The sequence below is a fragment of the Coregonus clupeaformis genome, unplaced genomic scaffold (genome assembly GCF_020615455.1).
Source record: "Coregonus clupeaformis isolate EN_2021a unplaced genomic scaffold, ASM2061545v1 scaf0341, whole genome shotgun sequence".
NCBI lineage: Eukaryota > Metazoa > Chordata > Actinopteri > Salmoniformes > Salmonidae > Coregonus > Coregonus clupeaformis.
In genome coordinates, this window is record NW_025533796.1 from 302,293 (window position 1) to 324,951 (window position 22,659).

The 22,659-nt window shown below is 45.4% G+C and overlaps 1 protein-coding gene across 3 annotated transcripts; it reads left to right on the forward strand.

The window, feature by feature from the left end:
* The first annotated feature begins 2,758 nt into the window (after window positions 1-2,758).
* Window positions 2,759-22,657, forward strand: LOC121543171 (lysosomal acid glucosylceramidase). Of its 3 annotated transcripts, XM_045214935.1 has the most exons (12): window positions 2,759-2,890; window positions 3,082-3,156; window positions 3,484-3,675; window positions 3,885-4,052; window positions 4,197-4,330; window positions 14,940-15,112; window positions 15,629-15,718; window positions 17,640-17,787; window positions 18,003-18,227; window positions 18,920-19,083; window positions 21,586-21,702; window positions 21,785-22,657. In XM_045214935.1, the coding sequence occupies exons 2-12, from the start codon at window positions 3,087-3,089 to the stop codon at window positions 21,888-21,890; spliced, it is 1,587 nt and encodes a 528-aa protein (XP_045070870.1). In that variant the 5' UTR covers window positions 2,759-2,890; window positions 3,082-3,086; the 3' UTR covers window positions 21,891-22,657. The 3 variants fall into 3 exon arrangements, with proteins under 3 accessions (XP_045070870.1, XP_045070868.1, XP_045070869.1); XM_045214933.1 differs by having other exon boundaries at window positions 2,759-3,156; XM_045214934.1 differs by having other exon boundaries at window positions 2,759-3,156; window positions 3,885-4,031.
* The last annotated feature ends 2 nt before the right edge of the window (window positions 22,658-22,659 follow it).

A 22,659-nucleotide genomic window follows, 5' to 3' on the forward strand; every position in this document is an offset into this window, starting at 1 on the left:
TTTATAAAGCCCTTTTGCAAAAACTCCCACATTGCCACATGAAACTGACATTTTTACTTACCCATAGAAGTAGTTACTATACCCCACATTACCTGACATCATTACTTACCCATATATCTAGTTGCCATACCCAATCATAGGGATGGCTAACTCTGGAAATTCCGTCCGTTACTACAGACTTAGAAAAAACTGCTTTCAGTTTCTTTGCACCCCATGTACAGTATGGAACAGTCTTCAGAATTCCCTACAAATGGATGTATTGGTGCCTTTCGGGCAGTTCAGAGTGTTTTTTGAAGACCACTTTGCTGAGGAATGTGATTGTTTTTCATGAGTGTGATTTTATTTTATTTCATGTATTGTTTTTTATATTTTGATTTTCTGGTGTATTTCCTATGTGTAATTTGTTGTGTAATTGTAAGATGCAGGGCTCCCTTGAAAAAGAGATATTGGTCTCAACGGAACTCCCTGTTAAATAAAGGTACAAAATAAATGGTTATTTACACCAACACCCCTATATGGGTCTCTCTCTGTCCCTCTGTTGCTCCTCAGTGTGGAGGGGGGGTCATCACCACTCTAAATCAGACGGGGTCTCTACGCTCCAATCTCCAACTACCTACCCCAAGAGCTGCTGGGGGTCATGATTACATCCTGATTAATGTTCTTGTATGTCCAGTCCCAGTCAAAACTCTAGCTCTTAGGTGTCTTTAGATCTGGGCTATTAGGGTTAAGGGAAGGGAATAACCTGTAGACACAGCCGACCCACAGGAGTTTACTGTCAATCTGAGAGCCATCGTCAACAAGCCTCAGGGTGTCGCTATTGAGCCTGCAGTCAGAGCTCAAACAAGCCAGTTAGTTCCCTCAAATGCAGCTTTCCTTTTGGAAGCACAGGATTGAGACCCAGTGGTCTCCCAGTTAAAGACATTGAAAAAAGAGGGTAGAGCAGAGAGCCCTGTTGAAATGCAAACTGAGCCCAAATTCAAGCCATGCAAACAAGTGTGGGGAGGCATTACATGTGAAGAATGGGGTGTTATGCCTTGACAGTGGTGATTTTAACATGTAAATATTGGTGGGGCAAAAATAAACATATGTTTTATTGTCACATATATAAAACAAATATGCATCAAAACCACTACACTACAAATTGAATGCACCATACAACCAATGCCAGCAATGAGTTTTGAGCCACACAAACATTCTAACATTTCAGTTATGATCAGTTTCTAGGCTAGTTACTTTCCCTGTCTTTAGCTCTTAGCGCACTAAAGACCACAGGACTTGAGCATTTACTTTTAAAGAGTAAAGTTTATTTTACGTTCAGAATCTAATTCAGCCTGACATCGGTCTGACATTAAACATCAACAAAGACACGTCCTAACTAGCGAACGTTAGCTACCTCAATTCAGCTGCTAGCCACTGCTTCCATCCAAACAACTCTGGATGAATCTTCTATTCCAGTTTGCGTCATTTTTTTTGCGGATGTCCTTATGTTAATGTTGAGTGGCTGATGAGCACCAAGAAACGTTTTATCTCTGTATTTCCTTCATAACGCAAAGTTTGAAAAGGATTTGCTAGGAGATAGTCGACATGATTAGAGCGAGAGAGAGATCCTGGAGGGCCACAGTGTTTGATCTAAAGATGACACCCCCAGGTATGAGGATAATAAATGTGTGGCTTAGTGACTACCAGAAGATTGCAAAACAATTCAACTGTCAGATGTGCTGTATGAAGTAGTACAGTGGAATGGGCCTTATTATTCCATTGAACACCATAACCTTACTTATACTCAAACCTTACTTTGGGGTTGTTTCAGAGCGCAATAGGAAACTGGGTGGAAACAGGGTGATCTGAGGAAAAAGCAACCAGTGTTGCCTAGGTTACCCTTCAGGAGAATGGTGGAGGAAAATTTTAAACTGTGGGCTCCAAGGGATGTTGATGTGTCAACTGAAAGGGAACTGGACACTGTCAGGACTGAAAGCTAGTCAAAGACACAGAGACATATACAACACAAATGGATGTAAACACTGAGATGTCCTGTGCACCTACAAGAGAAAGTGTCAAGCACCTGAGTCAATTGCAGCAGAAGGTCAGGGGGTGGACCCCAAAGAACTGTTAGGAGCACTGAACTATATATTAACGGTTAGGAAGCTCGCTTGGCAAGCGGGTTTTGTTTTGAACACTTTCAATGCTTTCTGAATGTATATTGTTACCAAAGATTTTCATAACTAATCCACACTAGCTTATTGTTCTATCTGTATGGTCACTGTACAATATCTCAGTGTATTATATATAAATGTTTTATGTTTAGCCAGTTAAATTATGTGTTTCAGTCTAAGAAGGTAATGTCATAAAAATATAATCCATGGATTCTATTTCTATTGCTAATGTGTGTACATATTTGAATGTCTCTCAGCCTACTATCACAGTGTTATGCAAATTAGTTGCTGTATGTGATGATGCTGTCTGGGGAACGCTGGGCCAGTCAGTTTGAGCAGCGCCTGTGTGGGTTGGGTCCGGGTTGGTGGCTGTTGGCGTGCACTATTTTCATCAAAATAAACCACAACTTGATTATTTCATGGGAAAGTATAGTCCTGAACTGTTTATGCTAGTTAACTAGCTACGTGAGTTTCGGTGGCCTTGCAGGCTCGTTACCCATTGGTTACACTACTATGGTGGGCAATGATCCCAACCTGTGTATTTGGCACTGGCGACCTCTAGCGGTAAACTACTATTTACATCGAAGTGACGTACCACAGTGCGCTTGTCATATGACTATCGAGGTCCATACAACTTTGGACAATCCGGATATAGCAGAGAAAATCGATGAGTTGGACATGCGACTCAATACTTGACGTGCACTTTATGACATGTCAAAGATCCTGATAAAAACTAGGTAAGAACGAACCTCTCTGATGCGCACTGGTGAAAGTGAATGTTACAGATGGGGATTAAAATGACAGCACTAGCTAATGGACTAAAGGAGCCTAACGTTACTCCGTATGTGTAATGTAATGGAACTGAGAGTCATGATCCGGGGCTAGTAGGCTACAGCACCTGTCAGCATGTTGTTGTTATTCTCTACAGATAGAATGACCATGACATTGTCAACAGCACTCATTCTTCTCGCTTTGTTCATTGGAGTAGCAACACTATCCAGAGGTACAGTATGTTTTGTATGGCCCCTTTCACATGGAAACTAAATGTAGATCTAGTCGAATTAAATGTAGTGCGAGCCAAGACCATGTTTATAACTACTTTATAACACATACATAAAGCTTTATGACACATGTTTCTGAACTAAGCTCTGCATGGTTTAAATCAGCATATTTCCCACTGTCAGTCATGTCATTTATTGACGATGATGACCCAAGACCCATAGCTTCCCTTTTCGTTATTTATCCTCAAAACACAGCGGCTCCTCATTTCCCTTATGAACGAACCTCTATAACCCTTATGTGTGTGTGTGTGTGTGTGTTTTCTCCCCAGGCAGTGATGAGTGTGTGGCCCGTAACTTTGGCCATGGCTCGGTGGTGTGTGAGTGTAACTCCACCCGCTGTGACAGCATTGGGTCGGACACACTACCTCCACTGGGTCAGTTCCTGTCCTTCACCAGCAGTAAGGCCGGCAGCAGGCTGCAGAGAGGACAGGGACAGGTACAGAAGAACAGCACTGGAGCAGGTGAGAATAGCCTGGGCTGAAAACAACAACCCCCACTAGCCCACGGGTGGGAAACAAACAAGACGAAAGTCTGCACACACTGTTGCCCGTCAGGACTTGTACTGACCACCCACTCTCTCTCTCCTTCCTTCCCTCCCTCCGTTCCTCCCTCTCTCTCTCCCTCCCTGTCTCCCGTCCCTCTCTCTCTCCCTCCTTTCCCTCCCTCTCAGTTCTCAGGCTGACTGTGGTTCCCTACCAGAAGTACCAGAGGATTAGAGGGTTTGGAGGAGCCATGACAGACTCAGCTGCCATCAACATCCTGTCTCTCTCCCCAGGAACACAGGACCAGCTACTACGACAGTACTTCTCTGCTCAGGGTGAGAGGTCAGGGTTAGGGGGTCAGTAAGGGCCATTGCTATAATCATAATTACTAAAATAGTCCTGCCTATCTCACTTGAGTAAGACATTTTATCTCAAATGGGACAAACCTGGTAAAAAAAGGCTGAGTTAAGTGTGTATCCTGCTGTTGTTTTGTGTCCCAGGTATTGGGTACAGGGTGGTGCGGGTGCCCATGGCCAGCTGTGACTTCTCAACCCGTCTGTACACCTACGCCGACTCACCTGGAGACTACAACCTGGACAACTTTACCTTAGCACCAGAGGACACTAACATGAAGGTGGTTTAGATAGTCTCTCTGTTTATCTCTCATTACTTTCGTCTCTCTCTCTTTTTTCAGCTCTTTCTCTCCTTTGACTTGTTAGATCGTAAACGTATCAAATCAAAGTTTATTGTTCGCATACACAGTTTAGCAGGTGTTATAGCGGTGCAGTGAAATGCTTATGTTACTAGCTCCTAACAATGCAGTCAGATGTCAAACAATTAAAATGTAAAGAAAAAGAAAGGCAAGAAATCAAGAACGGCCAAATCCAATTAACAACCTAAATAGCACTGTAGCAGTATCAAAATGAAATCCGTACAGTATGTACACCGAGGGAATTGACACAAGCTAAACTAAGAATGATATGTACAGCAACAGATACACTACATGGCCAGAAGTATGTGGACACCCCTTCAAATTAGTGGATTTGGCAATTTCAGCCACACCTGTTGCTGACAGGTAACTAAATATACTTTCCTGCAACTCGCCTCACCCAACGTGGAAAGGATTCTATTATTTCTTTATAACTTTCATCAAGAACCTTAAGCTGAAACTAGTCTAGCTGCAACTGAATGGCTACTTGCTATTAGTCAACGTTAGTGTCTTCACCATTGTCCGTGGCCTACACTATCCACCAGCCAGCTCTAGCTCTAGCCTGGACAATTCGTCGGCCAGTCTGCACAGCGTGCTATCGACCCAGAGCATATCAGACTTTCTGCCGGAATCACTGGATCCTAGCGCTGGATCATCGCAACCAGCTAGCTGCAACCTGTTGTTGGCTAATTACCATTGCCCCATAGCAAGCACCAGTTAGCCTTGAGCTAGCCTCAGGCCCATCTCCCGGCTATCTACCTCTCTGTCAACCGGACGGGACCTCCTAGTGTTGACACTGAGCCCCGCCGATCCAACACGACTGGTTTGCCGACGAAATCGTCTGATGTGGTTTCAACAGGCTTCCCGTTGCGACGACCACGAAGATCCATCTGCTAGCCCCGGCCCGCTAGCACACGCAAACTACAACTGTGCTTCCTGCTAGCTGTGCTGAAGCACCAAATTGAACTGCTCTCGGACGCACATATTGCTGTTCACTGGACCTTATGATCACTCAGCTGCACAGCTGATGCCTGCTGGACTGTTCCTTTACACGGTACCCTGTCCTGTTTATTCTGTTTAGCCTCAGCCCAAACTTTATCGCTATTACCAGTTGTTGTCTTAGCTCTCTCTAATAACACCTGTGATTGCTTTATGCCTCTCTCCCATGTCAATATGCCTTGCCTATTGCTGTTTGGGTTAGTTCTTATTATACAATTTCACTGTAGAACCCCAAGTCCCTCTCAAACTGCCTCAAATAGTTCCTTTGTTCCACCCCCCATACACGCCGAGACCGGCTCAATTGGTGCCTCCAGTGATGCCATCTCTTTCATTGTTACCCAACGCTTAGGTTTACCTCCACTGTACTCATATCCTTCCATATCCTTTTCTGTACATAATGCCCTGAATCTTTTCTACAACGCCCGGAAATCTGCCCCCTTTATTCTCTGTACCCAACGCACTAGAAGGCCAGTTCTTAAAGCCTTTAGTCATATCCTTATTCTACTCCTCCTCTGTTCCTCTGGTGATGTAGAGGCTAACCCAGGCCCTGCAGCCCACAGTATCACTCCTACTCCCCAGGAGCTATCATTTGTTGACTTCTGTAACCGTAAAAGCCTTGGTTTTCTGCACGTAAATATCAGAAGCCTCCTTCCTAAGTTTGAGTTATTCACTGCGTTAGCACACTCCGCCAACCCTGATGTTCTAGCAGTGTCTGAATCCTGGCTTAGGAAGGCCACCAAAAATTCAGACATTTCCATCCCCAACTATAACATTTTCCGTCTAGATAGACGGAAGAGCTCTATCATACTATCCAGGTCTGTGCCCAAACAGTTTGAGCTTCTACTTCTAAAAATCCACCTTTCCAGAAATAAGTCTCTCACTGTTGCCGCTTGCTACAGACCCCCCTCAGCCCCCAGCTGTGCCCTGGACACCATATGTGAATTGATTGCCCCCCATCTATCCTCAGAGTTCGTACTGCTTGGTGACCTAAATTGGGATATGCTTAACAAGGCCATCCTACAATCTAAACTAGATGCCCTCAATCGCACACAAATTATCAACGAACCTACCAGGTACAACCCTAAATCCGTAAACATGGGTACCCTCATAGATATCATCCTGACTAACTTACCCTCTAAATACACCTCCGCTGTCTTCAACCAGGATCTCAGCGATCACTGCCTTATTGCCTACGTCCGTAACGGGTCCGCGGTCAAACGACCACCCCTCATCACTGTCAAACGCTCCCTAAAACACTTCAGCGAGCAGGCCTTCCTAATTGACCTGGCCCAGGTATCCTGGATGGATATAGATCTCATTCCGTAAGTAGAGGATGCCTGGTTGTTCTTTAAAAGTAATTTCCTCCTGTAGCACTAACTCCCAAAAGTTTTGGGACACTGTAAAGTCCATGGAGAATAAGAGCACTTCCTCCCAGCTGCCCACTGTACTGAGGCTAGGAAACACTATCACTACCGATAAATCTACAATAATCAAGAATTTCAACAAGCATTTTGCTACGGCTGGCCATGCTTTCCACCTGGCTACCACTACCTCGGCCACCAGCTCTGCACCCTCCGCTGCAACTTGCCCATGCCCCCCCCGCGCTTCTCCTTCACACAAATCCAGACAGCTGATGTTCTGAAAGAGCTGCAAAAGCTGGACCCCTACAAATCATCTGGGCTAGACAATCTGGACCCTTTCTTTCTAAAACTAGCCGCCGAAATTGTCGCAACCCCTATTACTAGCCTGTTCAACCTCTCTTTCGTAACGTCTGAGATCCCCAGAGATTGGAAAGCTGCCGCGGTCATCCCCCTCTTCAAAGGGGGTGACACTCTAGATCCAAACTGTTACCTTTCGAAAGTTTTTGAAAGCCAAGTTAACAAACAGATCACCGACCATTTCGAATCCCACCGTACCTACTCCGCTATGCAATCCGGTTTCCGAGCTGGTCATGGGTGCACTTCAGCCACGCTCAAGGTCCTAAACGATATTATAACCGCGATCGATAATAGACAGTACTGTGCAGCCGTCTTCATCGACCTGGCCAAGGCTTTCGACTCTGTCAACCACCGCATTCTTATTGGCAGACTAAATAGCCTTGGTTTCTCAAATGACTGCCTCGCCTGGTTCACCAACTACTTCTCAGATAGAGTTAAATGTGTCAAATCGGAGGGCCTGTTGTCTGGACCTATGGCATTCTCTATGGGGGTGCCACAGGGTTCAATTCTTGGGCCGACTCTTTTCTCCGTGTATATCAATGATGTCGCTCTTGCTGCTGGTGACTCTCAGATCCACCTCTACGCAGACGACACCATTTTGTATACATCTGGCCCTTCATTGGACACTGTGTTAACAAACCTCCAAACGAGCTTCAATGCCATACAACACTCCTTCAGTAACCTCCAACTGCTCTTAAACACTAGTAAAACTAAATGCATGCTCTTCAATCGAACGCTGCTGGCACCTGCCCACCCGACTAGAATCACTACTTTCGACGGGTCTGACCTAGAGTATGTGGACAACTACAAATACCTAGGTGTCTGGTTAGACTGTAAACTCTCCTTCCAGACTCACATTAAGAATCTCCAATCCAAAGTTAAATCTAGAATCGGCTTCCTATTTCGCAACAAAGCCTCCTTCACTCATGCTGTCAAACATGCCCTCGTAAAACTGACTATCCTACCGATCCTTGACTTCGGCGATGTCATTTACAAAATAGCCTCCAACACTCTACTCAGCAAATTGGATGTAGTCTATCACAGTGCCATCCGTTTTGTCTCCAAAGCCTCATATACTACCCACCACTGTGACCTGTACGCTCTTGTTGGCTGGTCCTCACTACATATTCAACGCCAAACCCACTGGCTCCAGGCCATCTATAAATCACTGCTAGGCAAATCCCTGCCTTATCTTAGCTCATTGGTCACCATAGCAACACCCACCCGTAGTATGCGCTCCAGCAGGTATATCTCACTGGTCATCCCCAAAGCCAACACCTCCCTTGGCCGCCATTCCTTCCAGTTCTCTGCTGCCAATGACTGAAACAAATTGCAAAAATCTCTGAAGCTGGAGACACTTATCTCCCTCACTAACTTTAAGCATCAGTGGTCAGAGCACCTTACCGATCACTGCACCTGTACACAGCCCATCTGAAATTAGCCCGCCCAACTACCTCATCCCTATATTGTTATTTATTTTGCACCCCAGTATCTCTATTTGCACATCATCTCTTGCACATCTATCATTCCAGTGTTAATACTAATTGTAATTATTTTGCACTATAGCCTATTTATTGCCTTACCTCCATAACTTGCTACATTTGCACACACTGTATATATATTTTCTGTTGTATTTTTGACTTTATGTTTTGTTTTACCCCATATGTAACTCTGTGTTGTTGTTTTTATCGCACTGCTTTGCTTTATCTTGGCCAGGTCGCAGTGGCGCAGTGGTCTAAGGCACTGCATCGCAGTGCTAGCTGTGCCACTAGAGATCCTGGTTCGAATCCAGGCTCTGTCGTAGCCGGCCGCGACCAGGAGACCCATGGGGCGGCGCACAATTGGCCCAGCGTCGTCCAGGGTAGGGGAGGGAATGGCCGGCAGGGGATGTAGCTCAGTTGGTAGAGCATGGCGTTTGCAACGCCAGGGTTGTGGGTTCGATTCCCACGGGGGGCCAGTATAAAAATGTATGCACTCACTAACTGTAAGTCACTCTGGATAAGAGCGTCTGCTAAATGACTAAAATGTAAATGTAAAAAATTTTGTAAATGAGAACTTGTTCTCAATTGGCTTACCTGGTTAAATAAAGGTGAAATAAAATAAATACAAATAAAATCAAGCACACCACCATGCAATCTCCATAGACAAACATTGACAGTAGAATGGCCCGTACTGAAGAGCTCAGTGACTTTCAACGTGGCACCATCATAGGATGCCACCTTTCCAAAGAGTTAGTTTGTCAAATTTCTGCCCTGCTAGAGCTGCCCCGGTCAACTGTAAGTGATGTTATTATGAAGTGGAAACATCTAGGAGCAACAATAGCTCAGCTGCGAAGTGGTAGGCCACACAAGCTCACAGAACGGGACCGCCTAGTGCTTAAAAATTGTCTGTCCTCGGTTTCAACACTCACTACCGAGTTCGAAACTGCCTCTGGAAGCAACGTCATATCAAGAACTGTTTGTCAGGAGTTTCATGAAATGGGTTTCCATGGCCGAGCAGCCGCACACAAGCCTAAGATCAACATGTGCAATGCCAAGCATCGGCTGGAGTGATGTAAAGCATGCCGCCATTGGACTCTGGAGCAGTAGAAATGTGTTCTCCGGAGTGACGAATCACGCTTCACCATCTGGCAGTCCGATGGACAAATCTGGGTTTGGCGGATGCCAGGAGAACACTACCTGCCCGAATGCATAGTGCCAACTGTAAAGTTTGGTGCAGTAGGAATAGTGGTCTGGGGCTGTTTTTCATAGTTCCAGTGAAGGCAACTCTTAACTATAAAGCATACAATGACATTGTAGACGATTCTGTGCTTACAACTTTGTGGCAACAGTTTGGGGAAGGCCCTTTCCTGTTTCATCATGACAATGCCCCTGTGCACAAAGCGAGGTCTATACAGAAATGTTTTGTCGAGATCGGTGTGGAAGAACTTGACTGGCCTGCACAGAGCCCTGACCTCAACCCTATCGAACACCTTTGGGATTAATTGGAACGCCGACTGCGAGCCAGGCTTAATCGCCCCCAACATCAGTGTCCGACCTCACTAATGCTCTTGTGGCTGAATGGAAGCAAGTCCCCGCAGCAACGTTTCAACAACTAGTGGAAAGCCTTCCCAGAAGAGTGGATGCTGTTATAGCAGCAAAGGGGGGACCAACTCAATATTAATGCCCATGATTTTCGAATGAGATGTTCACATACTTTTGGCCATGTAGTGTATATTAGAGTGAGCTATGTCAAGAATCCAGTATATATATATACACAGAACTAGTCAAAAGTTTGGACACACCTACTCATTCAAGGGTTTTTCTTTATTTTTACTATTGTCTACATTGTAGAATAATAGAAGACATCAAAACTATGAAACAACACATATGGAATCATGTAGTAACCAAAAAAGTGTTAAACAAATCAAAATATATTTTATATTTGAGATTCTTCAAATAGCCACCCTTTGCCTTAATGACAACTTTGCACACTCTTGGCATTCTGTCAACCAGCTTCACCTGGAATGCTTTTACAACTGTCTTAAAGGAGTTCCCACATATGCTGAGCACTTGTTGGCTGCTTTTCCTTCACTATGCCGTACGACTCATCCCAAACCATCTCAATTGGGTTGAGGTCGGAGGATTGTGGAGGCCAGGTCATCTGATGCAGCACTCCATCACTCTCCTTCTTGGTAAAATAGCCTGGAGGTGTGTTGGGTCATTGTCCTGTTGAAAAACAAATGATAGTCCCACTAAGCACAAACCAGATGGGATGGCATATTGCTGCAGAATGCTGTGGTAGCCATGCTGGTTAAGTGTGCCTTGAATTCTAAATAAATCACAGACAGTGTCACCAGCAAAGCACCCCCACACCATAACACCTCCTCCTCCATGCTTTACAGTGGGAACTACACATGCAGAGATCATCCGTTCACCCACATCGTGTCTCACAAAGACACGGTGGTTCTAACCAAAAATCTCCAATTTGGACTCCAGACCAAAGGACACATTTCCACCGGTCTAATGTCCATTGCTTGTGTTTCTTGGCCCAAGCAGGTCTCTTCTTCTTATTGGTGTCCTTTAGTAGTGGTTTCTTTGCAGCAATTTGACCATGAAGGCCTGATTCACACAGTCCCCCCTCTGAACAGTTGATGTTGATGTGTCTGTGACATGAACTCTGTGAAGCATTTATTTGGGCTGCAATTTCTGAGACTGGTAATGAACGTATCCAATGCAGCAGAGGTAACTCTGGGTCTTCCATTCCTGTGGCGGTCCTCATGATAGCCAGTTTCATCATAGCGCTTGATGGCTTTTGCGACTGCACTTGAAGAAACTTTCAAAGTTCTTGAAATTTTCCGTGTTGACTGACCTTCATGTCTTAAAGTAATGATGGACTGTTGTTTCTCTTTGCTTATTTAAGCTGTTCTTGCCATAATATGGACTTGGTCTTTTACCAAATAGGGCTATCTTCTGTATACCCCCCCTACCTTGTCACAACACAACTGATTGGCTCAAACGCATTAAGAAGGAAATAAATTCCACAAATGAACTTTTAAGAAGGCACACCTGCATTCCAGGTGACTACCTCATGAAGCTGGTTGAGAGAATGCCAAGAGTGTGCAAAGCTGTCATCAAGGCAAAGGGTGGCTATTTGAAGAATCTCAAATATAAAATATATTTAGATTTGTTTAACACTTTTTTGGTTACTACATGATTCCATATGCGTTATTCCATAGTTTTGATGTCTTCATTATTATTCTACAATGTAAAAATAAATTGAATGAGTAGGTGTGTCCAAACTTTTGACTGGTAGTTTTCCCCAAACAAATTATGTTACAGCCTTATTCTAAAATGTATTACATTGTTTGTTTTCCTCTTCAATCTACACACAATGCCCCATAATAACAAAGTAAAAACAGGTTTTTAGACATTTTTGCAAAGTTATAAAAAATACAAAACTGAAATATCACATTTACACCCTTTACTCAGTACTTTGTTGAAGCCCCTTTGGCAGTGATTACAGCAGAGTCTTCTTGTGTATGACGCTACAAGCTTGGCACACCTGTATTTGGGGAGTTTCTCCCATTCTTCTCTGCAGATCCTCTCAAGCTCTGTCAGGTTGGATGGGGAGCGTTGCTGCACAGCTATTTTTAGGTCTCTCCAGAGATGTTTGATCAGGTTCAAGTCCGGGCTCTGGCTGGGCCACTCAAGGACATTCCGAGACTTGTCCCGAAGCCACTCCTGCGTTGTCTTGGCTGTGTGCTTAGGGTCATTGTCCTGTTGGAAGGTGAACCTTCGCCCCAGTCTGAGGTCCTGAGTGCTCTGGAGCAGGTTTTCATCAAGGATCTCTCTGTACTTTGCTCCGTTCATCTTTCCCTCGATCCTGACTAGTCTCCCAGTCCCTGCCGCTGAAAAATATCCCCACAGCATGATGCTGCCACCACCATGATTCACCGTAGGGATGGTGCCAGGTTTCCTCCAGACGTGATGCTTGGCATTCAGGCTAAAGAGTTCAGTCTTGGTTTCATCAGACCAGCGAATCTTGTTTCTCATGGTCTGAGAATCCTTTTGGTGCCTTTTGGCAAACTCCAAGCGGGCTGTCATGTGCCTTTTACTAAGGAGTGGCTTCCGTCTGGCCACTCTACCATAAAGGCCTGATTGGTGGAGTGCTGCAGAGATGGTTGTCCTTCTGGAAGGTTCTTCCATCTCCACAGAGGAACTCTGTCAGAGTGACCATCGAGTTCTTGGTCACCTCCCTGACCAAGGCCCTTCTCCCCCGATTGCTCAGTTTGGCCGGGCGGCCAGCTCTAGGAAGAGTCTTGGTGGTTCCAAACTTCTTCCTTTTAAGAATAATGGAGGCCACTGTGTTCTTGGCGAACTTCAATACTGCAGAATTTTTTTGGTACCCTTCCCGATATCTGTGCCTCGACACAATCCTGTCTCGGAGCTCTACGGACAATTCCTTCGACCTTGTGGCTTGGTTTTTGCTCTGACATGCACTGTCAACTGTGGGACCTTATATAGACAGGTGTCTCTTTCCAAATCATATCTAATCAATTGATTTTACCATAGGTGGACTCCAATCAAGTTGTAAAAACATCTCAAGGATGATCAATGGAAACAGGACGCACTTGAGCTCAATTTCGAGTCTCATAGCAAAGGGTCTGAATACTTATGTAAATAAGGTATTTTGGTTTTTTATTTTTCATAAATTTGTAAAAAATTCTAAAAGCCTGTTTTCGCTTTGTCATTATGGGGTATTGTGTGTAGGTTAATGAGGAAAACATTTTTAAAATCAATTTTAGAATAAGGTTGTAACGTAACAAAATGCGGAAAAAGGGAAAGGGTCTGAATACTTTCCGAATGCACTGTAAATAAATATGCGGCGTGTTGAAACAGTGTAACTAAAATACAATGTACAGTAGTAGAAATATTAGAATAAGTTATGTTAGGGATACAGTATTTAAATACACAGTGTGAAACGGGAAGTGACTATTGGTTCAATGTCTCTATAACATGGGACAGCAGCGTTGTGTGTTTGCGTGTATGTTCGTGAGGTGTGTGATAGCTTGTGTGTGTGTCTTGTGTGAGTGAGTGTGCATCACCTTGTAGACAGCTAGTTATGTTCAACAGTCTGATGGCCTGGTGATAGAAGCTGTTGAATAGTCTGATGGCCTGGTGATAGAAGCTGTTCAACAGTCTGATGGCCTGGTGATAGAAGCTGTTCAACAGTCTGATGGCCTGGTGATAGAAGCTGTTCAACAGTCTGATGGCCTGGTGATAGAAGCTGTTCAACAGTCTGATGGCCTGGTGATAGAAGCTGTTCAACAGTCTGATGGCCTGGTGATAGAAGCTGTTCAACAGTCTGATGGCCTGGTGATAGAAGCTGTTCAACAGTCTGATGGCCTGGTGATAGAAGCTGTTCAACAGTCTGATGGCCTGGTGATAGAAGCTGTTCAACAGTCTGTTGGCCTGGTGATAGAAGCTGTTCAACAGTCTGTTGGCCTGGTGATAGAAGCTGTTCAACAGTCTGTTGGCCTGGTGATAGAAGCTGTTCAACAGTCTGTTGGCCTGGTGATAGAAGCTGTTCAACAGTCTGATGGCCTGGTATTAGAAGCTGTTCAACAGTCTGATGACCTGGTAATAGAAGCTGTTTTTTTGTCTCTCAGTCTTGGCTTTGATGCACCTGTAATGTCTTTGTATGTCGGACGGTAGCAGAGTGAGCAGGCCCTGGCTCGGGTGACTGAGGTCCTTAATGATCATCTTGGCCTTCCTTTGACACCGGGTGCAATAGTCCTGGAGGGCAGTCTGCACCACCCTCTGGGGAGCCATGCAGCTGAGGGCGGAGCAGTTGCCGTACCAGGCTGTGATGCAGCCCGACAGAATACTCTCAATGGTGCATCTGTAGAAATTCTTGAGGGTCTTAGGGGTCGAATTTCTTCAGCCGCCTGAGGTTGTAGAGGCACTGTTGCACCTTCACCACAATGTCGGTGTGGCGAGACCATTTTAGGTCCTCAGTAATGTGCACGCCAAGAAACTTGAAGCTTTTGATGGCCTGTTGATGAGGATGTGCTCCCTCTTCTGTCTCCTGTAGTCCACGATAAGCTCCTTCATTTTGTTAACATTAGGGAGAGGTTATTTTCCTGGCACCACTCCGCCAGGGCTCGAACCTCCGTCCTGTAGGCTGTTTTGTCGTTGTTGGTAATCAGGCCTAACACTGTCGTGTCGTCAGCAAACTTGATGATTGAGTTGGAGTCGTGCGTGGCCACGCAGTCATGGATGAACAGGGATGTATGTACTCACAACACCACTTCCCTGTTGTTGGTCCAATCCCAGATCCCCCTGCTGCAGCGAGCCCAGACCCTGTCGCCCCGCCCACTGTCTCTGCTGGCCAGTGCCTGGAGCGCCCCCGCATGGTTGAAGACCAACGGTGCTCTTACTGGCAAGGGCTCTCTGAAGGGCCAGCCTGGGGGCAAGGAGCACAAGACCTGGGCTAAATACTATGTCAGGTAACATACAGTATACACACCTAAACCTGGGCTAAATACTATGTCAGGTATCATACAGTATACACACCTAAACCTGGGCTAAATACTATGTCAGGTATCATACAGTATACACACCTAAACCTGGACTAAATACTATGTCAGGTATCATACAGTATACACACCTAAACCTGGACTAAATACTATGTCAGGTATCATACAGTATACACACCTAAACCTGGGCTAAATACTATGTCAGGTATCATACAGTATACACACCTAAACCTGGACTAAATACTATGTCAGGTATCATACAGTATACACACCTAAACCTGGACTAAATACTATGTCAGGTATCATACAGTATACACACCTAAACCTGGACTAAATACTATGTCAGGTATCATACAGTATACACACCTAAACCTGGGCTAAATACTATGTTGGGTAACATACAGTTTACACACAAAGACATGGGCACATGGAGCCTTACAGAGGAATTTGACTCTCTGAGTATTCATTATCCTTCCTCTCCATTAGGTTCCTGGAGGAGTATGCCAAATACAACCTGTCGTTCTGGGCCATGACCACAGGCAACGAACCCTCTGCTGGACGGATGATCAACTACAGGTCACATCTCACTTTATATTACATGTGTAGGTAAGGCAGGTACAGTGAGGGAAAAAAGTATTTGATCCCCTGCTGATTTTGTACGTTTTGCCCACTGAAAAAGACATGATCAGTCTATAATTTTAATGGTAGGTTTATTTGAACAGTGAGAGACAGAATAACAACAAAAAAATCCAGAAAAACGCATGTCAAAAATTTTATAAATTGATTTGCATTTTAATGAGGGAAATAAGGATTTGACCCCTCTGCAAAACATGACTTAGTACTTGGTGGCAAAACCCTTGTTGGCAATCACAGAGGTCAAATGTTTCTTGTAGTTGGCCACCAGGTTTGCACACATCTCAGGAGGGATTTTGTCCCACTCCTCTTTGCAGATCTTCTCCAAGTCATTAAGGTTTCGAGGCTGTCGTTTGGCAACTCGAACCTTCAGCTCCCTCCACAGATTTTCTATGGGATTAAGGTCTGGAGACTGGCTAGGCCACTCCAGGACCTTAATGTGCTTATTCTTGAGCCACTCCTTTGTTGCCTTTGCCGTGTGTTTTGGGTCATTGTCATGCTGGAATACCCATCCACGACCCATTTTCAATGCCCTGGTTGAGGGAAGGAGGTTCTCACCCAAGATTTGACTGTACATGGCCACGTCCATCGTCCCTGTGATGCGGTGAAGTTGTCCTGTCCCCTTACCAGAAAAACACCCCCAAAGCATAATGTTTCCACCTCTATGTTTGACGGTGGGGATGGTGTTCTTGGGGTCATAGGCAGCATTCCTCCTCCTCCAAACACGGCGAGTTGAGTTGATGCCAAAGAGCTCGATTTTGGTCTCATCTGACCACAACACTTTCACCCAGTTCTCTACTGAATCATTCAGATGTTCATTGGCAAACATCAGACGGGCCTGTATATGTGCTTTCTTGAGCAGGGGGACCTTGCGGGCGCTGCAGGATTTCAGTCCTTCACGGCGTAGTGTGTTACCAATTGTTTTCTTGGTGACTATGGTCCCAGCTGCCTTGAGATCATTGACAAGATCCTCCCTTGTAGTTCTGGGCTGATTCCTCACCGTTCTCATGATCATTGCAACTCCACAAGGTGAGATCTTGCATGGAGCCCCAGGCCGAGGGAGATTGACAGTTCTTTTGTGTTTCTTCCATTTGCGAATAATCGTACCAACTGTTGTCACCTTCTCACCAAGCTGCTTGGCGATGGTCTTGTAGCCCATTCCAGCCTTGTGTTGGTCTACAATCTTGTCCCTGACATCCTAGGAGAGCTCTTTGGTCTTGGCCATGGTGGAGAGTTTGGAATCTGATTGATTGATTGATTGCTTCTGTGGAGAGGTGTCTTTTATACAGGTAACAAGCTGAGATTAGGAGCACTCCCTTTAAGAGTGTGCTCCTAATCTCAGCTCGTTACCTGTATAAAAGACACCTGGGAGCCAGAAATCTTTCTGATTGAGAGGTGGTCAAATACTTATTTCCCTCATTAAAATGCAAATCAATTTACAACATTTTTGACATGCGTTTTTCTGGATTTATTTGTTGTTATTCTGTCTCCCACTGTTCAAATAAACCTACCATTAAAATTATAGACTGATAATTTCTTTGTCAGTGGGCAAATGTACAAAATCAGCAGGGGATCAAATACTTTTTCCTCACTGTACATCATTGACAACAGGAAAAAGTGATATTTAGTTAGTTATTGCATTCTGGTTATGAAGTTAGTTATAGAGTAAGTACATGTTACAGGTTCTTTTAGCTCAGTTGGTAGAGTATGGCGCTTGTAACGCCAGGGTAGTGGGTTCGATTCCCAGAACCACCCAGATATGTAAAATGTATGCACCCATGACTAAGTCGCTTTGGATAAAAGCGTCTGCTAAATGGCATATATTATATTATATTATAACAGTAATCTGTTTTCCCTGCTCCAGTTTCCAGGCTCTGGGCTTCACAGCAGAGGAGCAGAGGGATTGGGTGGGCCTGGACCTTGGCCCCGCCCTGCACACGTCCACACACCCCCACACACACCTCCTCATCCTGGACGACAACAGACTGCTACTGCCACACTGGGCTAAAGTGGTGAGAGAGAGGGAGGAACTTTGAAAGAAGAAAATAACCGGGATAGGCTGGGAGGGAGGGAGGAAAGGATGGAATAAGGTAGGGTCAAGGACAGAGAGTAGAGAGAGTCAATGAAAGACGGATGCATGAGAAAAGGGGAGAAGTCCCTAAAGAAATAGTGAAATGTTGAAAACGTACATTTTGACAATATTAAAGTATGCTCCTCCTCCCCCCAGGTCCTCAGTGATGTGCGTGCTGGCAGGTATATCCATGGTGTTGGAGTCCACTGGTACCTGGACACCCTGGTGCCTGCAGAGCTCTCCCTGGGCACTACCCACCACCTGTACCCAGAGTACTACCTGTTTGGCACGGAGGCCTGCGCTGGCTGGAGCCCCACAGACAGAGGGGTCCGGCTGGGCAGCTGGGAGAGGGCTGAGCAGTACGCACACAGCATCATACAGGTAAGATAGTCATATGACTAAGAATGAGGATCGTCAACACGTACTCTTTCTAAGTCGTATGGCTAACGGGTGAGAATGACATCATACAGGTGTACATGTGCAAGTGAAGGTGTTACTGTAGCAAGTCATTGAACAGGTCAGCATGACATCAGACAAAAACAAGTTGAGAGTGACCTCATAATGTTTTTTCAGATTCCTGTGTATGATCTAGTAGCTCAGGTACTGGTTGTGAAATGTTACAGGGGCAAACTGATGAATTGAAGGTGTGTCTGTGAGCCCTGTCTGTTTTTGTCTCCTTGTTCTTTGTTCAGTCCTAATGAAGTCAGTTCTGTGCCAGATCCTGCAGTGTTGCTTCAACACATTCATACTGAACTCTACAGCTCCAACTGCTGCTCTGTTATGTTGCCCTAGGGGACAAGCTAGAATGGTGCTCTCGGTTTATCCATGCCTCCCTCTCTTGTCTCTCTCTCTCTCTCTTTTGTCTTTCTCTCTCTGAATACTCTGCAGGACTGAAACAGGACTCTCTTACCTGTTCCCTCTCCATTCATTTAGCATTGGAACAGTTACTCTCCTGAGAATCACAGGGATTGTTTATGCTGATGCAATGTCAGGTAACACAACAACACAAACTAGACAGTGAATGAGTCACTTTCTTCCTCTTGCTACTCTCCCTGTCTTCTCGTCGGCTGTAGGACCTGAACCACTATGTGGTGGGCTGGACAGACTGGAACCTGGCTCTGGACCAAGGAGGAGGGCCCAACTGGGTGAAGAACTTTGTGGACAGCCCCATTATCGTGGACCACAGCCGAGACATCTTCTACAAACAGCCCACCTTCTATAGCATGGCCCACTTCAGGTACTGTACTGTCCCACCTTCTATAGCATGGCCCACTTCAGGTACTGTACTGTCCCACCTTCTATAGCATGGCCCACGTCAGGTACTGTACTGTCCCACCTTCTATAGCAAGGCCCACGTCAGGTACTGTACTGTCCCACCTTATATAGCATGGCCCACTTCAGGTACTGTACTGTCCCACCTTCTATAGCATGGCCCACGTCAGGTACTGTACTGTCCCACCTTCTATAGCAAGGCCCACTTCAGGTACTGTATTGTCCCACCTTATATAGCATGGCCCACTTCAGGTACTGTACTGTCCCACCTTATATAGCATGGCCCACTTCAGGTACTGTACTGTCCCACCTTATATAGCATGGCCCACTTCAGATACTGTACTGTCCCACCTTATATAGCATGGCCCACTTCAGGTACTGTACTGTCCCTCCTTATATAGTATGGCCCACTTCAGGTACTGTACTGTCCCTCCTTATATAGCATGGCCCACTTCAGGTACTGTACTGTCCCACCTTATATAGCATGGCCCACTTCAGGTACTGTACTGTCCCACCTTATATAGTATGGCCCACTTCAGGTACTGTACTGTCCCTCCTTATATAGCATGGCCCACTTCAGGTACTGTACTGTCCCACCTTATATAGCATGGCCCACTTCAGGTACTGTACTGTCCCACCTTATATAGTATGGCCCACTTCAGGTACTGTACTGTCCCACCTTATATAGCATGGCCCACTTCAGGTACTGTACTGTCCCACCTTATATAGTATGGCCCACTTCAGGTACTGTACTGTCCCTCCTTATATAGCATGGCCCACTTCAGGTACTGTACTGTCCCTCCTTATATAGCATGGCCCACTTCAGGTACTGTACTGTCCCTCCTTATATAGTATGGCCCACTTCAGGTACTGTACTGTCCCTCCTTATATAGCATGGCCCACTTCAGGTACTGTACTGTCCCACCTTATATAGCATGGCCCACTTCAGGTACTGTACTGTCCCACCTTATATAGTATGGCCCACTTCAGGTACTGTACTGTCCCACCTTATATAGCATGGCCCACTTCAGGTACTGTACTGTCCCACCTTATATAGCATGGCCCACTTCAGGTACTGTACTGTCCCTCCTTATATAGCATGGCCCACTTCAGGTACTGTACTGTCCCACCTTATATAGCATGGCCCACTTCAGGTACTGTACTGTCCCACCTTATATAGTATGGCCCACTTCAGGTACTGTACTGTCCCACCTTATATAGCATGGCCCACTTCAGGTACTGTACTGTCCCACCTTATATAGTATGGCCCACTTCAGGTACTGTACTGTCCCTCCTTATATAGCATGGCCCACTTCAGGTACTGTACTGTCCCTCCTTATATAGCATGGCCCACTTCAGGTACTGTACTGTCCCACCTTATATAGCATGGCCCACTTCAGGTACTGTACTGTCCCTCCTTATATAGCATGGCCCACTTCAGGTACTGTACTGTCCCTCCTTATATAGCATGGCCCACTTCAGGTACTGTACTGTCCCTCCTTATATAGTATGGCCCACTTCAGGTACTGTACTGTCCCTCCTTATATAGCATGGCCCACTTCAGGTACTGTACTGTCCCTCCTTATATAGCATGGCCCACTTCAGGTACTGTACTGTCCCACCTTATATAGTATGGCCCACTTCAGGTACTGTACTGTCCCACCTTATATAGTATGGCCCACTTCAGGTACTGTACTGTCCCACCTTATATAGTATGGCCCACTTCAGGTACTGTACTGTCCCACCTTATATAGTATGGCCCACTTCAGATACTGTACTGTCCCTCCTTATATAGCAAGGCCCACTTCAGATACTGTACTGTCCCTCCTTATATAGCATGGCCCACTTCAGGTACTGTACTGTCCCACCTTATATAGCATGGCCCACTTCAGGTACTGTACTGTCCCTCCTTATATAGCATGGCCCACTTCAGGTACTGTACTGTCCCACCTTATATAGCATGGCCCACTTCAGGTACTGTACTGTCCCTCCTTATATAGCATGGCCCACTTCAGGTACTGTACTGTCCCTCCTTATATAGCATGGCCCACTTCAGGTACTGTACTGTCCCTCCTTATATAGCATGGCCCACTTCAGGTACTGTACTGTCCCACCTTCTATTGCAGTGTTTCCCAACTCCAGTCCTCTAGTACCCCCAGCACACATTGTTGTTGTAGCCCCAGACAAACTCTTGATGGTTAGTTGACAAGCTGAATCAGGTGTACTTGTCCAGGTGTACAATAAAAATGTGTGCTGTTGGGGGTACTGAAGAACTGGAGTTGGGAAACACTGTTGTATAGCATGGCTCACTTCAGGTACTTCACTGTCCCACCTGGGCAGGTCTGACGCCCTGTACCAATACTTTATTAAAATTAACCCTTCTTTCCTAACTTACTTGAAGTAATCACTGATCTGTATGTGTTTTGATAAGTAAATATAATACAAGTAAATGAACTCTGCTCCACAGTAAGTTCCTGTGGGAGGGGTCTCAGAGAGTGGGCGTGTCCTTCAGTCAGGAAACAAAACTGGAAAGCTCCGTCTTCATCAGGCCAGATGGATCAGTGGTGCTTACCATGCTCAACAGGTGGGTGAAAGTGTGTGTGTGTTAACACTTGACATTTGTGTGTTTGCATGTGTGTTACCTTGAGACTGTGTGTGTGTTGTAGGTCGTCGTCAGAGGTCCAGTTTGAGGTGTGGGATCCTGCAGTGGGTTTCATCTCCTCCAGTGCTCCGGCCCACTCCCTGCTCACAGTTGCTTGGAACACACGCTGATCACACTTGCTTGGAACACACATATACAGACAAACACACACTCTGACCACACTGGAATGGAACACACACTGATCACACACCATTACTGCCAGGTCCAAAGCATTGTCAAAGTCGGCATTACCCCTGTGCTGCACTTGCTAGTTCCAAAATGGCCAACGATCAAGCATTATCAGTCTTGTTTCTCATCTGTCTGCAACATTATCCCTCACTACCTATCACCTACATTATCCCTCACTACCCATCACCTACCAGGTCTGCTACATTTCCAACACTACACACTCGACTCCCACCACCATCCAAAGCCCTATGTGCTGCCTCCTCATACTGTTCCTGACTGTATACAGCATATCTAATAGAGAACCCTGCAGCATTGTGCTCTCTGTCATTTCTTTGATCAGAGCTTAAAATGTGTGTGTGGTTTAGCCAATACAGCCAAATATGTTGTGTTCCTATTATGCCGTGACTATCTGCACTGATCTTTATCACTCTGGGAAAAGCTCTCAAATGATGTGTGAATATAGCATGTGATCAAACCAGGGCCAGGTGCACCGCTATGATCAGACACCGCTGCTGCTTGAGAAGGTCTGACCATTACACCTCTCTGCTAACAACTGTTTCTAAACTAAAATCGGGTTAATAGCGGTGTTAACATTATCGCGTTAACACGGTTTATAAAGAGATAATGATGTAAAGTAATAATGTACAGAATGTATTAATGCAGTTTAAACTATTTGCCTTTTAATTTTGAATAAATGATTTGGTTCTGATG